This window comes from Marmota monax, unplaced genomic scaffold (genome assembly GCF_021218885.2).
Source record: "Marmota monax isolate L192 unplaced genomic scaffold, Marmota_monax_Labrador192_F-V1.1 WCK01_AAM20220418_F8-fsc00045, whole genome shotgun sequence".
NCBI lineage: Eukaryota > Metazoa > Chordata > Mammalia > Rodentia > Sciuridae > Marmota > Marmota monax.
Genome location: NW_026692132.1, coordinates 12,920,815 through 12,938,610, shown reverse-complemented (window position 1 = coordinate 12,938,610; position 17,796 = coordinate 12,920,815). Strand labels below are relative to the sequence as shown.

The window sequence follows — 17,796 nt, the reverse complement described above, 5'->3', positions numbered from 1 at the left end:
ATGCCATATTTGAATGGGATCTAAAAAGTTAATAATTTTGGATGAAACTAAAAGTATTTATAACTGTTCATAATTCCTTAAGGTAAACCAGTAGGACATAGAGGTGAAAATGTTGTTCTCCCAAATGGAATAGTGATTAACCTTCAAATATATCATGTAGTTTTATCCTCATAACAGTTGTATAAGGTAATTTCTAGCCCTGCTTTGTAGATAAAAATCTGATAACATATGACAAATGTTCAACCAGGACTCTATTATTTAATCGCATGTGTGTACACACACACACAAACACACACACACACCTATATTAAGAAATTTGTATTACTCTTAAAGATATAGAGGAATTGTCCCAAATATCTCTGTTGTGAAGAATGGTCCACATCCAAGTAGAATGAGTTATAGACTCTGGAGACTGAGCTTCCCATATGCCCCCGCTCTATTCACTCCCCTCCTTACCCCAACCGCTTAATTCATAGGCAGCAATGATCATTATCAAGATTGTTGAAAATAACTACTTTGACTCAAAATTATTGGTATAGCTTCTGATGAGAAGGTGTGTCACTATGAAATGATCTATGGTCTCTGCTTGTCATGTACATTTAGATGAATACTTTAAGCCAGCCAGGTAAACATAAAATTGCCTAAAGCACGCATCACTCTAAATAGAAAAACTATCAACATTATTAATCTAGAATGAGAAACTGGGCCAGCTATATCTAAATGGCACATGGTTCTCACAGATCATGTGTACGCATTAACCAAAACAACCCTTAGTTATTAGGGTTCTCTATGACATATGAGAAAGTCAGTCTAGTAGTACAAACCTCATTACACAAGATGTCATTAGTAAGCAGAAGCTGAGGATGTAGTTCAGTGGTAGAATACTCGCCTGTATGTGAGGCCCTTGATTTGATCTCCATCACCTCAAAAAATAATTTAAAAGTAAGCAGTAGAACCAGAATCCACCTTTGAACAGGCAATGATACCAAAATTCAACTCCCACCTACACCTCTAGTTATATGGTGTTACCTCTCAATAAGATTAGCAGACCTGAGCCCAGGCATGGGATGGAAAGCAGGTAATTTCTACATACTCTATTAATATTGGAGGAAGCTATATGATGTATTCAGACTCTTGCCACTCATTATTTGTTTTTCTGTCCTTCGAAATTGTGTTTATCTATATTAGATATAATTTTAATGATATTTCAGCTATGAAAGATTTACTACAGAAATGATAAATAATTGTAGATTCCTGATTCATATACAATAAAAATTTTCAAAACTGTTTCTTTGGAGAAATTTTTTCCAGACTTGAATTCTACTTTTATCATGAAAATGGTGTCATATGCATGTATAGAGTTGATAGAAAATTGAAGTTGAAGTTAATGCATGGGCAATGGGTTAGGGGTGTAGAGTAACTAATATTTATTATGCTCAACCCCCTCATAGTATCCCACTGAAATAAGAATTACCACCTGCAAGTTACAAATGAGACTCATTAAATTTAAGTAACTTATTCCCAGTCACATATTAGAGCAAGGGCATAGTAGCACTGGGACTTGAACCTGTATTTACCCCCAACTGTATAATCTTTCCAACATAGCACACATTACCTCTCATTGGCCCACGACTGAGATTCATATTATGAAAAGTGATCTAGGTGGATAAAATGTGTTAACTCCTCAGTGCTTAAGAGTACAGGAACAATGAAGGTGGCCAATAACACAGCATTTATCAGTATAGAGTTGCAGAATTTCTAATGACAAGAGATAATAAGCAAGAGTTTTCTTTATGCACATCTGCTTAGTGTTTTAAAAAATGTAACCCAGAGACTGATGTGAAGCTCAAATGTATTACATAAGTAGTTGCCAATATACTGTACATCTGGTGAGGTTTTAACAGCTTTTGAGTTTAAAGTGCCAAATGTCTCTTCAGTTTTCCATACCCTAAAAGAGGTGGCCTTTAAAAAACTAGATAAAAGATGTTACCTAATTTTTTTTACATGTGGCCCAACCTAGAATTTTCTTTTCCAGATCGACTGAAGATTTCCCACAATGCAGACCATGTTTTGATTTATGTTAGCACCACATTACTCAGAAGCTAAAGCCACTGCCCTCTAGTTACCTGTAGTCTTCCACTAAAGAAAACCTTAAAAAAGTAACCTTGTGTGTTTCTGATTTTATATTACTGAAAATTTTGTTGTTTTTTCTATGAATATTAAAAGTGTTGTACTATCATTTTGATACCATGGCCTCAAACAAATTCAGTCTGAAATCTAGTGGTTAACTGTTTATTTCAAAATATTATCACTGCCCTTTCACATAATCCTTTAATTTTTTTTGGCTTGGACCAGATAGTACATACCTATTAGCTTATGAAATACCATAAAGTGTAAAGAAATCTATTATAAAAGTTGAGCTTCAATTGTTCTAAATATAACCCACATTTTTCAAGTGTATCATGAAGGATGACAATCCAAAAATCCAAATAACCTTAGTGTTTATCCAAAGATGATGTTAAATTTATTTTTACAATATGGAGCTTAACTTCATTGTAGCATGATGTGCTTCTCATGTTTCATTTGTGTTTGTGAATGTATTTGTCTGGACTCACTTGAAAGTTTTTATGTTAAATTGGCAAGAGCAGTTTATATACTAATTGAATGTGACATTTAGAGAAGCAGTCGAATGACATTACTATGTTACACTGTTTTATAGTTTTTCCTATTATGTGATACAGATGTTATTATAGAAATAAACAGAAATAAACATTCTATACTGACTGCACAAAGATTTATAAGCCAGGAAGAGTCATAGTTAAAACAGAAAAGATCTGAAACCACCTCAAGAATTGATAAATTGGTAACATTTTTTAATATGAAGGGCAATTTTGCAGGCCATTTTTATTTAGAATTAATAGAATAATGAATGAATTTGAATAATATTTCAATTGCATCTCGCCCACTAGATTTTGAGGTGACACTGTTGCATGTTTGCAGTTTTGTTCTCTGTGTAAGCATTGCATCTGTAATGGTGTCCAAAAATATTTGTAAGAAAGGAAAGCAGGATTTAGTTCATTATAATGGAATTAATCACTTGTTTGAATCCCATGACAAATTTATTTTGAAATCAGTAATCTAAATGTTACTATTTTATACAGCAATCCAAAAAATGTTTGGAGAAACATTATTGAAATTTCTATTTTCCAGATTATAAAATTTGTTTTTATTTTAATGTTTTAATAGTTTATTATTTCTAATTTTTCACTTGTTATTCCTAAATTTTCTTTTTAGTGAATTTTTAAGACACTTTCTTTTTAACACCCACAAACTGTGCATCCTAGCATTAGAGTACATTAAACGAATTATCATTAAATATAAGTATCCATATTTTGTAATTAAATAATGTGAAATAAGGTGCTTAAGTTATATGTGATATACACACAAATGCATATGCATTTGATTTAACACAAATGTTAAATCAACACATTTGTGTATGTGTTAAATCAACACTAATTCAATGATTTCATGATCTGAGTGTCATACTGTGACCAACCAAAAAAATTAAGTAATGATTTAAGTCACATGAGCAACAAGCTACTAGTTGATAATTTTCCAAGTAAATAAGAATCATTTGTCCATGGACAGTGCAAATGGTTTTTCTTTGGGGTTAAGATTAATACGATTTATTTAATTTAGACTAACCCTAAAATAATGGGTAGAATTAAAAGAGACAGTGAAGAGAAATAGAACATTCCATGTGCAGTGAATAATTAAAAAAATAGAATGTGTGCATGGGGAACAGCAAACTGGTCTAGACAGATTACAGGGGTCATGCACAGTGTATACCAATTAGTGTGGGAAAGTAAGGTTAGAAAGTTTAGGAAACTCAAATATGAGAGTGTACTATTGCTCTTGTTTCTAACCACCTCTATTAGCATTTTCAGTATATATGACATGTAACTATAAAGAGATTTAATTTGGAAGCCAAGCACAAAAATTGGGGCGAATATTTGAAATTCATTAAGAATATTTTTAATAATAGCTTCTATATCTACAGCTTGAACCCAGGATGTATTTCAAGCCTAGAAATCCTGAATGTGGTATGCCATAGCTATGGTAGGGCTCCTAAAAGAAAAGAGTATATTGGTTAGAAGACCAAAAAACTAATAAAAACAAAATAACCAATCAAAAATAAACAAAGGAGTGAAAGGAACACCAGTAGAGAAGGAGAGTAGGGAGAGGAAGAAGGGGAAGGAAAGGGTAGGGCCACTAGAGACAGAAATGTAGCAAATCAAATTCCATGTATGTATTATTTTTTTTTCAAAATGAACCTATTTACCACGTATAACTATAATGTACTAGTAAAAGGAAAAAAAAGTACTTAAACATTCCCACCTAAAGACAAATAACTAGCTTTATGGCATTGGCCAAACTTCTTTGACCTTTTTAAGCCAGAGTTTACTGATTTATAACATGCAATCTTTTTTGCTTTTAAGATAAATATTACAGGGGTTAATTGAGAAATTATTTCAATTTTTAGAACATAGCAATTATTTTATTTCTCTTTTTTAAAAATTCATTTATTCAAATTTGTTATACATGACAGCATAATGCATTTTAACTCATAGAACACATAATAGAGCACAATTTTTCATTTACACAGAGTCACACTATTCATGTCTTCATACATGTACTTAGGGTAACATTGTTCATCTCATTCCACCATCTTTCCTACCCTGAGGGGCCCCTCCCTTCCCCTTTCTCCCTTCTGCCCTATCAAAAGTTTCTCCACTTGTCCCATGCTACCCACTACCACCCTCATTATGGGTCAACATCCACATATCAGAGAAAACATTTGGCCTTTGCTTTTAGGGGATTGGCTTACTTCACTTAGCATGACATTCTCCAACTCCATCTGTTTACCTGCAAATGCCATCATTTTATTCTTTTTAATACTGAATAATATTACATTGTGTATATAAACCACAGTTTCTTTATCCATTCATCTATTGAAGGGCTTCTAGGTTGCTTCTACCATTTAGCTATTGTGAATTGAGCTGGTATAAACATTGATGTGGCTGTGTTACTATAGTATGCTGATTTTTAGTCCTTTGGGTATAGCCCGAGGAGTAGGATAGCTGGGTCAAATGGTGGTTCCAATCCAAGTTTTCCAGGGAGTCTCCATACTGCTTTCCAGATTGGTTGCACCAATTTACATTCTAGCAGCAATGTATGAGTGTGCTTTATTACCCGCATTCTCGCTAACAATTATTGTTGTTCCTATTCTTGATATCTACCATTCTGACTGGAGTGAGATGAAATCTTAGAGTAGTTTTGATTTGCATTTCGCCAATTACTAGAAATGTTGAACATTTTTTCATATATTTGTTGATCGATTGTATATTATCTTCTGAGAATTGTCTGTTCAGTTCCTTAGCTCATTTATTGATTGGATTATTTGGAGGTTTTGTTGTTGTTGTTTTTTGGTTTGGGGGCGTTTTTTGGTGTTAAGTTTCAGTTTGTACTACTAGCATCTAATAAATGAGAGTTGCTATTCTCTTTCTTATTTCCTCCCTTATGAACTGACTTTGGAACTGAACATCTATTATCTTTTCGTTTTGTTCTGTTACTGGGAATTAAACCCAGAGTGCTTAACCACTAAGCAACATTCCCAGTCCTTTTTATATTTTACTTTGGTATAAGTTCTGGCTGAGACTAGCCTTGAACTTCTTTTTTTTTTTTTTTTTTTTTTTTTTTTTTTGTAGTGCTGGGGATTGAACCCAGGGCCTTGCGCATGCTAGACAAGCACTCTACCAACTAAGCTATAACCTCCGCCCCTGGCCTAAAATTTGTGATCCACCTGCCTCAGACTCCCAAGTCACTGGGATTATAGGCATGCCAATTTGCCCAGTTCTGTTGTCCTTTTGGACCTACTATTCTGATATTCATGTTCAATTTCCTTCAACAAGTCTTTCTTATATAATTTTTATCCTCAGAACTGATGTTAGACCTCTGTCACAATAACAATTTATGTGGTTCTACTTCTCAGAGTAAGTACTACCCATTATGACATGAATGAACATGAAGGAATTGAATGATCAAGGTCCTCACTAATGCAGATATAATTTAAAAAATGTAGGGTTTGTTTGTTTTATGTTTTCTTTTCGTTTTTGCCAAATATATTACTAGAAAGATCTAATAAATTAAGTTCAAAATCCTTTTCTATTTTTTGCTTTGACTCTCTTTAAATGATAGGCATAGATTAAAAAAAAATCACTTTTATTCTTTTCCTATGGAGGAAAGATACTTAACTTGTATCTCATAGGTTTTACATAATTGCAGCATTATCTCTTTCTTGATAAGGGAATTTTTTCTGTTGCAATTTAAAATGTTTGTTATACTTGAAGAAGGCAATTAAATCAAGACAAATATTAAGTAACATTTGAATTCATGGATTATTTTTCCAAAACCATTCAGGTTCTAGTAGAAAAAAAAATCAGAGCAAATATTGCATAATAGACCAGTGATTTTCCTTCTTCCCAGAGCTACTGCTGCCCCACTACTTTGATAGAGTGATGCCTTTGCATAGCTAAATTCCACTAAAATGCCCTGGTATCTTAGGAGAATCAAACCACTTTACCTTATAGAAGTAAAAAATAAATAAACAAGATATACTTCAAATAGTTTACAAAAGTATTTCTTAAGTTATGAAAATATTCTTAGTGCTCTCTCTCTCATGTGTGTGTGTTTGTGTGTGTGTGTGTGTGTGTGTGTGTGTTTTGCATAGGAAATACAGTTCTATGTGTAATGTAATGCCATCCTTCTTGTAAACACACAGGCTAATTGTTAAAAATATTATTTAATGCTATGAATTTTTCCATGTGAAGTTTGAACCAGATGAAATTTTTAAGAAACTAAATTTCTCTTCTTTAATGCTTAAATACTTACAGCCTTCCCACACTGGTTAGAGAAACTGAACAACACTCAATTAGACAGTGGGAGCCCTCTCCGATGGGAATGTAAAGCCACTGGAAAGCCTAGGCCCACATATCGGTGGCTGAAGAATGGAGTACCACTCTTACCTCAGGTACTGTTGGGAACTATTAGCCTGTTCCAGGGTAATTTTAGTGAAATTTCACACAGGACATAAATATGCTTCTTTAGTCTTACTGAAAACCATTTCTTACTCCTATCTTCAAATGTGTTTAGAGTGAGAAATATAACAAATATATGAGCAAGATTTTCTTTTTTAATTACCTAATTACATTTTTAAGCAGTGTATTACATAATTTTTTCTAGATCCCATAAATTTTTTGGAAAATATCACTGTTCATCACAGACTTATTGCCATTTCTAGATGACTCTTAGATACCATCTGTTGTGTGCCATCACATTGCAAATGATGGAGTTAGTCTCTTAATGTGAAGTGACTTGCCCAGGATCCCACATCTAATAGGAGAGGAGCTTGCAGTGGAATATTAGTCTCTTGCATCATTGGTGGGGTTCTTCCTGTGGCACTCTACTACCCACAGTCACACTAAATGTCTTTTCAGTAAATACATTACATATTTTTTAAAACAACTTGGTAAGTACTAGATTTAAATTAATTACTACTTCATTGCAGAATGATGGTAATAATTTTGATAACTTTATTCCTTGATTGTACCCTTTGCAGGAGGGAGAACAGAGAAGCAATAGATCACTATTTATGACCAAAATGGAAGTAAGAGTGTGAAGTTGAGACTCTGGATACCAGTCCTGCCCAGGACTTGCACTGTCATAGGGACTCTTGTTCGTCATTTACCTCAGTCTGTTCATTTTTAACATACAGAGATTGGATCAGATCATTCCCAGTTTCATTTTTTCCTAACATTTCCTTCTAAAGCTAATTAAGACAGGACAAAATGGAACTGTACAAAAAAACAGATAAATAAATAGGTCTATAGTGCTGCAAAATAAAACTTAAAGTCTCTTTATACTTTTCCTAAGAATACACACCCCTTGAAAAAAAAGGCTATGCTGGTCATATTTTTTTTCTATTTCTTTTACTTATTTATTTTTGTGTGCATATGTGGCACTGAGGATGGAATTCAGAGCCTCATGTTAGAGCAAGTGTTCTAACACTGAGCTACTTCCCCAAACCCATTTTAATTTTTATTTTGAGGCAGAGTCTCACTAGATTGTCCAGGCTGCCCTTTAACTTGCAATCTTTCTGCCTTGGCGACCTTAGTAAAGCTGGAATTACAGACTTCTACCATCATGCCCAATTTGCTGGTTATACTTTCTGTTCCAAGCCTTCAAGTAACATTAATTCTACTGACAGATAATATGTTTGCTAAGTGAATGGGTCTATTTTGAAAATCTTGTCAAATTACTTGTCATTCCATTGACGAATCTCTGCTAAGATTAAAAAAAAGTAATTATTTGCTTGGCATTAAATAGAAAATGGAGGGGGGTTTATTTAATACTTTTAATTCAAGATTGGTTTTTGAAATGTACCCTTGGCCTCAATTTGCCTTACTTTATACATTCTCAGTCTTCTTTCTTCTGTATTCTGATGATGAAGCTTATATTTTTTGACCTGTCATTTTTTGCAGAACCCAGTAGCAGTGCGGTTTTCTATTTGTGTTACTTTGTTGAAAAGTGAGAGAAAAGGCAAATTCCTGGTCAGATCAATAGAATGAAAGGCTTGTTCTTTTATCTGAGCTCTTGTTAACCTTGATCCCATGTCCACCACCTCCATACTCTCCATCACTGAACCTCTGCTTCCTCTTTACAAAAGGAATTCCAATTAAAGTATCATCTGCTGCTGTCTTTAACAAGTTCAAGTCTGCAGAAAAGTCAGCTCAGATTAAAAACAAAACTGAAAGTAAAACTCCTAAAACAAACTATAGGAAAATATAGTTATACTTCCCTTAATGACTAAGAAGTAGTTACAATGTAACAAGAGACATAATAAACAATAAATTTATGTTACTTAGTTGTGAAGTAGTGTTTAACTTCATTAATTAGAGGTTTTTTCATTGGTTGTTTACTTTCTAGATGTAATTTTTTTATTCCATTACAGAGTAGGGTTGACATGGTTAATGGAGTATTGATGATCCGCAACGTGAATCAATCGGATGCTGGGATGTATCAGTGTTTGGCTGAAAATAAGTATGGGGCCATTTATGCAAGTGCTGAACTGAAGATTCTAGGTATGAAATTTCTAAGTAAATCAGTAGAAAAGAAGGATTGCTTCTTTTCATACTCTAATTCTTACTGTAAAGAAGTTTTATGATGTGGTTCTAAAAATCTATTTTATGGCTTAAAAAGAAGCCATATATATCTTGTTGATATTTTCTGTAAGCCTTAGAAAACAGGTTTATATTGTCTACAGTTTGTAACCATAGCTTTTTGTTTATTGGGCTATTCTATTTAGTTGAACTCTTAAATGGTTTATACAATATATCTTTGCTGTGGCATTTTTAAAAATCATATAATGGAACATATGATAACTCAAGGAAAAATGCCTTGAGAGTATAGGGTATCTGAATATGGAATTCTAGCGTACAACCCCTGCTTCCATAGAAGGTTAATATTTCCCTAACCACTTCCTAACTACCACTAATTGTGCCTCCTACAAGACAGGACTCCAGGATAAATCATCCTCTTCTAATGGGACATAAGTTGTCATATTTCTTAATAAGTGAGAAAGCCTCTGGAGGTCAGGCAAGGCAGACTCAGAGGCTATTCCTTTCATAAGAATGAAAACTGAAAAAAAAAAAGAATGGAAACTGGGCACTAGCAACAGATTGACTATTTAAATATTATAGGAAAGAGTGAATATAGTGAAAGAGTCTATCCAGAATAAGCATATTTTGAACACTGAAATTAATTTACTTTTTCCCATCTGATAGTTTCCTAAACTTTGATTATGAGATGGGTGTAATACAAAGAGATATACTTTTGTGATCTTAATTCACTGTCTACCCCAAATGGGGGGAAGACAGAGCATACTTTCTATTCCCCACTTAAATTCCCAAAATATTACATTTACATAACACCAAAAATCTCAGAAACTTGGAGAACTAACATTTACAAATATAAGCCAAATATAATTCATCATTAATCAACTTATTGAATTATGAGTATTTGCAGTTGAATTTCTGCACATTACAAAAAAATCTATAGTGAATAGAAACAGTAGTCTGTTTAAATTTCCTACATCTTGTATAGTAAATATTAATGTATTGTCAATTCATACTCTATAACATCTCAGAATGAAACAATTGAGTCTTTAGTTCTTTACCTATATACATTCTCTAACCCTTGTTATTCACTAGACATATTTTTCAAAATTACCTTTAATAAATTCTGTATTCCCTGTACGCAATGAAAAATGTTAACTGCTATCTCTTCATAGTTTTTTTTTCACTTTTATTTCAGTCTCTCAACATATCTCAATTGTATACATGTAACATTTTAATGTCATTATGCCATTTGTTATTTTGCTATATTATGAACATAAAATTCTTCTGAAATATACACAGAATTGTCCAATTGGTATAAGTAATTGTCTCAGATACTGTAGACTTCCAGGCATATCTTTCAGAGATAAAAGCATCTTGATAAAAATCCAGTAAAAGTAATATTAATGAATGATCATGCATAGATGAATAATTGCAAAAAACTAAATAAATATTTTAATTAAAATTCAGGTAATTCAATTTCCTAAAAACTTTGTTTCTTTTAAAACATTCAATTTTGTATAATATTGAAGTAAAATACAGATTAAATTAAGACTCAGAGTAAGGAGATGGAAGACACAGTATTGTCTTCTCCACAGGTAACAACTGTCTTTCCAAAGAAAGCTTAAACTTCCTTAGTTGTCCGCCTGACTTTCTGCACACATTGGCCATCAGTCTTTCAAACTGAAGCTGGTAATCATATTTAAAGCAAGTCATTTTTTTAAACAGCCTTTATCTGTGGATCTCACAACAAATGAAACCAACATCTGCTATTTGAAAAATAAATATCTATTAATTAATAATAAATTAAAAATTTTGCTAATGCCTTTATGAAAAATGTATCCTAGAGGAAAATGTCAAAATATCTAGATGAATCATCAATTAAATATAATTATCATTGCTTTGGGTAAAACTAACCTTTCCATTCTAATAGCTTCAGCTCCCACCTTTGCACTGAATCAAGTGAAGAAAACAATAATTGTCACCAAAGACCGAGAAGTGATAATAGAGTGCAAACCTGAAGGCTCTCCCAAGCCCACCATCTCTTGGAAGAAGGGAGATAAAGCAGTAAGAGAAAACAAAAGGTAAGAAATCTCTTCTGTTTTAATAGCTTAACGTCAGACATTTTTGAGGTTGCAGAGGACAATGTGAAGTATATAAGAGAGTCTTACGGATGTTGTGAGATATTTCATAAACTAACCGAAATGTATGTGGTTTGTCTATTTAGTGATTTTTAAAAGAAAATCAAAGTTCTGCCTCAGTATGGTCAGATTTCTTTGCCTCTTTGTGGTTTATCATCAGTTCAGAATTTCTCTAGGTAGTGAAGAAAGCAAACACTTTCATTAAGCAAGTTATCATTGCTTTTCATTTTGGGTCTGCGTATTTAGAGATCCACAAATTACATGATCATTTTCAAGGGTTGTGTTTTTCTTCAATGTTAACAATAGAAATAATGAAAACATATTCTGGATCTTCTGGATGATGACTTTATGATAGAATTTGTGTCATGTGATTTCTGTGCCAATGATGCCTTTTTGTTTTTAATCATGTTGATGCAAAAAGAACAAAAAACAAAAACTGGATTACTTTGATTGCCACAGCTAAATTTAAAATGTGCAGAAGAATTTTTAACATGTAAACATTTGTTTTTGACAAATTTTGGTAAAAGCCAAACTATCACAATACAAATGGAGAAAATTGAAGAGATAATTAAATCATTACATTGCAACCTATATATGCCAATATTATTATATTGATATTACCAATGAAATTGAAATAATTGAGATTGATAAAAATAACTTCCATCATATAAAAATAATATTCTATATTACTGCTTTAGAGGGTTTTCTCTTTTTTTTTTTTTCATTTTGGTCTATAAGAAAGAAGGAATTTGACTTGTTTTATTTCTGTACAGAGGTAAGTAAAATTATAGTTAAATAATTTAAGTCAATATTAGAGGTTCATTTGAATAATTCTTTAATTTTTGGACTATTTTGAAAAATTTAGAGAACTTACACAGTTCAATCTGAATGTAGAGCTAAATGAACTGTAACTCTAAACTATTAAATACAATGTTATAACATCCAAGCATCATAGACAGTCATTTGCGTTATCAGCAAAATACCAAATAATCAACAAAAAATTCCATTATCAGTAAAATATCAAATAATCAAAGGTTTACCTTTCTCTGCCATATTCTGACAGAATCTTCTGAGTTTTGTTTTGTTTTGTTTCTATTGGGAGGAGGCCTTAAAAACACAGCTCTTTTCTTATTTGTCTGTTTTGCTAAGGAAACAGAGAAATCATTATGCTGAAGCCAAATTTTTGATAAGAAATAACTTAAACCATATGATTTTTAGAAGAAATGTAATTTGCACATACATTGCCTGCTTATATATTATAAAATGTTCCATTAATTTGGCTCTCATTGATATATTTAAAATGTGAAAGACAACAGATTATATCAGAGCTCATAAGTTTTTTTATAGCTGGTAGTTGATTATATCATGGAAGGTGTCACAGGTTGATCAATATAAACTGCTCCTTAGATATTCAGTCACATTATTACTAGTGATGATGACTGATTGTAAGTCTATAGCATTTATAATTTGCAAAACATTTTAACACTTAATAATATGATGCAAAATGTAAAACAGAACTCAGTTGTCCTGCTAACCCTTCAAATTATGAGGTTTTAACAACTTACCTACTTTTTCCCTTATAAAATTGAAACTTAAAAGAATAACTCCCGTGGGTTGTCAGAATTGAATGAAATTTTATGGGAAAATTACATAGGCTGGTTGATAGCATCTATTAAACCCTCAGTAAATGTTACTTGAGATTATTGATGGTGGTAATGGTGGAGGTGGTGGTAATAATGACAGTACCATTTGAACCTTTGAACCTTTCAGTCCTAGCATCATTTTCTATTATCATTAGTATGATAATTTTTATAATTCCATTTTTCTTTCTGTGGTAATTAAGGGAAACTATACTTAAGGAATTTTCTGGGACTAAAGGAGTCTTTTGGATAATCTTTGTGATGGATTTCTTCATCAAACTGTTCCCAAATAACCATTCTTGGTCCACAAGAGCCCCAAATCTCCACTTTTATCATCTATTGTGGACATTGCCACTCTCATCATTTACCTAGCTCAGTGTCTTTGGGAAAGGTTCCTCTACTTACAGGCTGAATATTTGCTTCTTCATCATCAGCTTCACAGATGATGTACAGACATATGACCGTACACGAGGGGTTCATGGAAACAGAGATAAAGCCTTTTGAAAACAGTTCCTCTTTTTACGCATCTTCTTTAATTGTCCTACAGGTTTTGCCCATCGTTCTTGAAGATCACCAGCGCTCATTTACTTAGGTTCCTTTATCCATCATCTCCATTTTAATACTAAAACTAATAAACTTCAGCAGCCATAGCAAGTAAAACATTTCACAGGGATTTTCTCCTTAGTATACTTCCATTCAGAATGTTCTACTCATCAAACTCATATTGGATTTTCACTTCAGCTCATTATTTCCATTACCTGGCCATTAACTTTTGTTAAAATATAATCATCAAGAAGCACTCCAGCAGTGCACAAATATTAAGTTTCCATTATTGCTTGTTCAATTTCTGTCTTTTTTGTGTACAAATAAAATCTTCACTAAGACAAAAAATTTATAATTTTGGGTAAGAGTACAGTTTATTTTGTTTCCTTTCCATTGGTACATACATAAACTGTGATTGAACCTCATAGAATATGCCACCCGTGGTTAAAAATTATTCACAATTATTAAAATTTAAAGTCATTTAAGCACCCGTTTTCATTCTAGGCAGAGGACAGTACCAATTATAGAGATACTAGAACATAATTCAAATGGGTGCTTAGGAAATCTTGAGTCCAAAATAATAGCAATTATTCTATAAAGGAGCAGTATTATAGAATAATTTTTCTTTTATGGGACTACAATTTAAGCAAAGTATTGTCCAAAATTCCGTGTAATATTCTCTGCCCACCAAAGGAGGTTCAGAATGGCAAACTATTCAACCTACTCATTTAACACGCATAGAAAATTGTGCTTGAAGTACCCATTAGTTGACTTCTAGTGGGAATTCATGTTGTGTTATTAGGCAGCAATGATCAAGCTCACATACTGACTCACAGACATATGGGGAAATATATTCTTCATAAAAGCCCTACAGGACATTGTTACTGAGGGGAAGCATGGTCTTCTGAATCTTTCTCAGGAAGAAGAGAAATTCATGGGTATAATTAGGGTCTTGTTTCTGTCCCTTTGTTTCTACCTACATGCTGTGTTTGCTAATGAACAAGCTGTTTTGTTGTTTCCTCAGTGACAATGTCTTTTACATATTAAGAACATAAAGCAATGTAGACCCTAGGTATCTCAGATTTTTTTCAGTGTCTCAGAAGTTGTTTAATGAGGGAAAATGAGCATATATGTATTAAAAATATATCATTTAACTTCCTTTGTGAATTAAAACCTATGTCTTCAAAGGAAATAAAATGATCAAAATGACATTTAAGAGGAAAGGCTGACATAGGACTTCATGTGACTGAATACTCCTTAACTGCTTACAGTCTGCAATGTGTTAGCTCTCAGAGATGGCTTCTTGTTCCGTAGGTCTGATGAGCTGAAGGGGATGATGAGGAAATTACCTTGTGTTCATTATTGTGGGGTTGAGATGCTATTTCCTGATTTCAACTAAAACTAACTGTGCACAACTACCTTCTTCAGTTTCCCTTTCAACTGCTAGTAAAACACACACATACACACACACAAAAAAAATACAAAATCACAGCAGCATTGGAAATCAAGACTATGGATGAATGCTAGAACCATAGGAGGAATAAATCACTGCTTTGAGAAAAAATAGGCTAAACTAAGAAATGATCAATTGCTGGTTGAAGCCTAGACCTCTGAAACTACAGTAAATTCATAAGAAACCAGAAGGGGGTATCTTCCACAAATGTCTACTTTATACCCACATCTACTAAATCCAGAAATTTGTCCTCATTTACTCCAAAGGCTGCCTGGGACATTCCTACCACAGCAAGGCCATTTTTTTCCTAAGGCACCAAAAAATGTTAGTTTTCTTATTTTAGCCATCTGTACTGATCCAAAACAGTTTTGGAGATTAGAAATCTAGCAATTTGAAGTGATTAATAAATAATAATGTTGATGAATAATAATGCAGAAGAATTATATTGAAATTTGTGGAGTGTGGGAGTTATGTAATTGCACGTATTTCTTTTAGCACAAGAAGGCAGACACTGTTGAAGTATTCTAGGAGAATTAATTCACATTTATATACTTATAAGGATGAGAGGATAGAACTGGTGAACACCTCACTAGAGTTGGGCTGCTCTAGGGCCTTGGTAGAATATGCACAGCAGAGTATGGGGTGGTGTACCTGACTGATTTCAAAATACATAATTGAGGGTGAGATTCTGGAAAATGAGAGAAATAGCAAAAAGAGACAACCCTGAGACAGTTTAAAGCACAAATACACATTAAGCATAAAATCTAAATTATATTCATAAATATGGTAAAAAAGACTGTACCAAGCAAATATAAAAAGTAATCACCATAATAGATAAAGTAAAACGTATAATTTTTACATATGTGTATATACTAGGTAAATTAATAAATATTAAGTATTACAAAGAAAAAGGTTAAAAATATTCTAAGTCATGACAATGTGTGCATAGTTCATGAAGGAAAAGTCAAAGTACACAAAAATATGCACACACATACATGTATACGTGTGTGTATATATATACATATATACATATATACATACATACATACAATACACATACACACATACATATCCATATGAAACACTGAAACACTGTTTTGTTTTGTTTTGTTTCCAGTAGTGGAAATTGAACTGAGGGGCACATTACTACTGATCTATGTCCTAGCCCTTCTTATTTTATTTTGGGACATGTTCTCACTAAGTTGCTCAGGCTGGCCTTGAACTTCTGATCCTACTGGCTCAACCTCTTGAACTGTTCTGTGCACTACCACACCAGGATGGAATGTTGTAGTTTTTGAAAACAGCTTTTGGATGAATAGTTAAGGACAGTGAGAAAATGATCATGATATGTCATTAGTGGAATAGATAACATATAGGCAGGAAACAAATTCTATTTGAAGAAAAGGTATGTGCATGCATGCAAACACAATTAAAAATCCATAAGAGTTTGGATATTTTGTAGGTAAATTTAATCCTCAGTATGCTTTTCTACATGTTATAAATTATATATAATTATTATAATCTGCTTAATAATCAGTAAAGAAAGTTTAGATACACTAAACATTTTCAGGGGGAACTTTCTTCAGAAAATTTAGGTGACATATATTCCTAAATATATAATTCAAATAATTTAGATTTAATTTGAACCTAAGGGAAGGACATTACCATCCCTCTTTTTGCTAAATTTCTCTATATCTTTAGGGAAAGAAACTTCTTAATTTTACAAACAATTCAAAATAGCTCCCTCTCATATTCTATTTTAGGCCAGTTGAATGGACATAAAATGAACATAAATTTAAGTTTAAACTGATTTGAGCACATTAATTACTATTCTTTCCGGAATTGTGTGGGATTTTTTTGTTTGTTCATCTGGTGGCCAACGTAAGCAAGCAAGAAGCAAACATCTTAAACTGTGCTCTTTGTTTCTCCCTGTTCTTCTTCTTCATATATGGTATTCTGTCCTTCCCATAAAATATTCCCTGATCCCAGCTTTCACTGTATTTTCTTCTGCTGAAATTACTGGTTAAATGTTGATTTTTAATTGTAAATCACCAATATGATTCTTGAGGTTATTCAATAAATTTCCCTCATATATTCATTAATCCATCCAACAGTTATTAAGTTGAAATCCATAAAATTACCATTTTTGTTAAAAATGGATAATAGTGATTCAATTCCATATGGTTATATCTAGTATTTATAATACATAGATGCTCCATTTCTGAGTATCAGCAATGAAGTGAATAAAACGTTAAGTATCTACCAACATGGAGTTCACAGTCTATACCAGCCTGATGGGTTGTTCAGCTGTACTTCTCTCTCTTGTGTCTTTCTAATCTTACTGTCCTTCTCAGCACATGCCTGCCCTCTACAATAAAAATCTCCAAAGCATTCTGTTTTAAAACTACACCAGTCACAATTCCCAAAACCGTTCCTGCATTTTCTTACCTTATGAACTTAACCTACAATTTTCCTTTTTCTCTCCTTCTTTGTAGCACAGTAGTCACTCTCAATAATATTTAAAATCCTACTCTAAGATTTTAAATATAAATAAATATCTTCTTGTGTTTTCTCATCACTAGAAATAGTCAAGCAGATAAGTAATGAGGAAGGTGTAGTTTGAAAGATGTTAGATAAATTTTAAGTCAACTGCTAACTTACTGTGTCAATTCACAGCCCCCTCAAGTTAGTTATTGTTATCTCTGATACAAATTTTGAAATTTCACTTGAGGGAGACTAAGTGACTTGTTCAAAATCATCAATTGCAAAACTGAGCTTTAAAACTA

At 32.7% G+C, this 17,796-nt stretch overlaps 1 protein-coding gene across 1 annotated transcript in view; it reads left to right on the top strand.

Moving 5' to 3' along the window:
- The window catches only part of Cntn5 (contactin 5), a 1,252,743-nt gene that overhangs the window by 979,305 nt on the left and 255,642 nt on the right, over nucleotides 1–17,796 (top strand). The window contains exons 11-13 of the mRNA XM_058570757.1: nucleotides 6,954–7,090; nucleotides 9,071–9,200; nucleotides 11,167–11,317. Of these exons, the coding sequence (XP_058426740.1) occupies nucleotides 6,954–7,090; nucleotides 9,071–9,200; nucleotides 11,167–11,317 (418 nt within the window). The remainder of the gene's footprint in view (nucleotides 1–6,953; nucleotides 7,091–9,070; nucleotides 9,201–11,166; nucleotides 11,318–17,796) is intronic.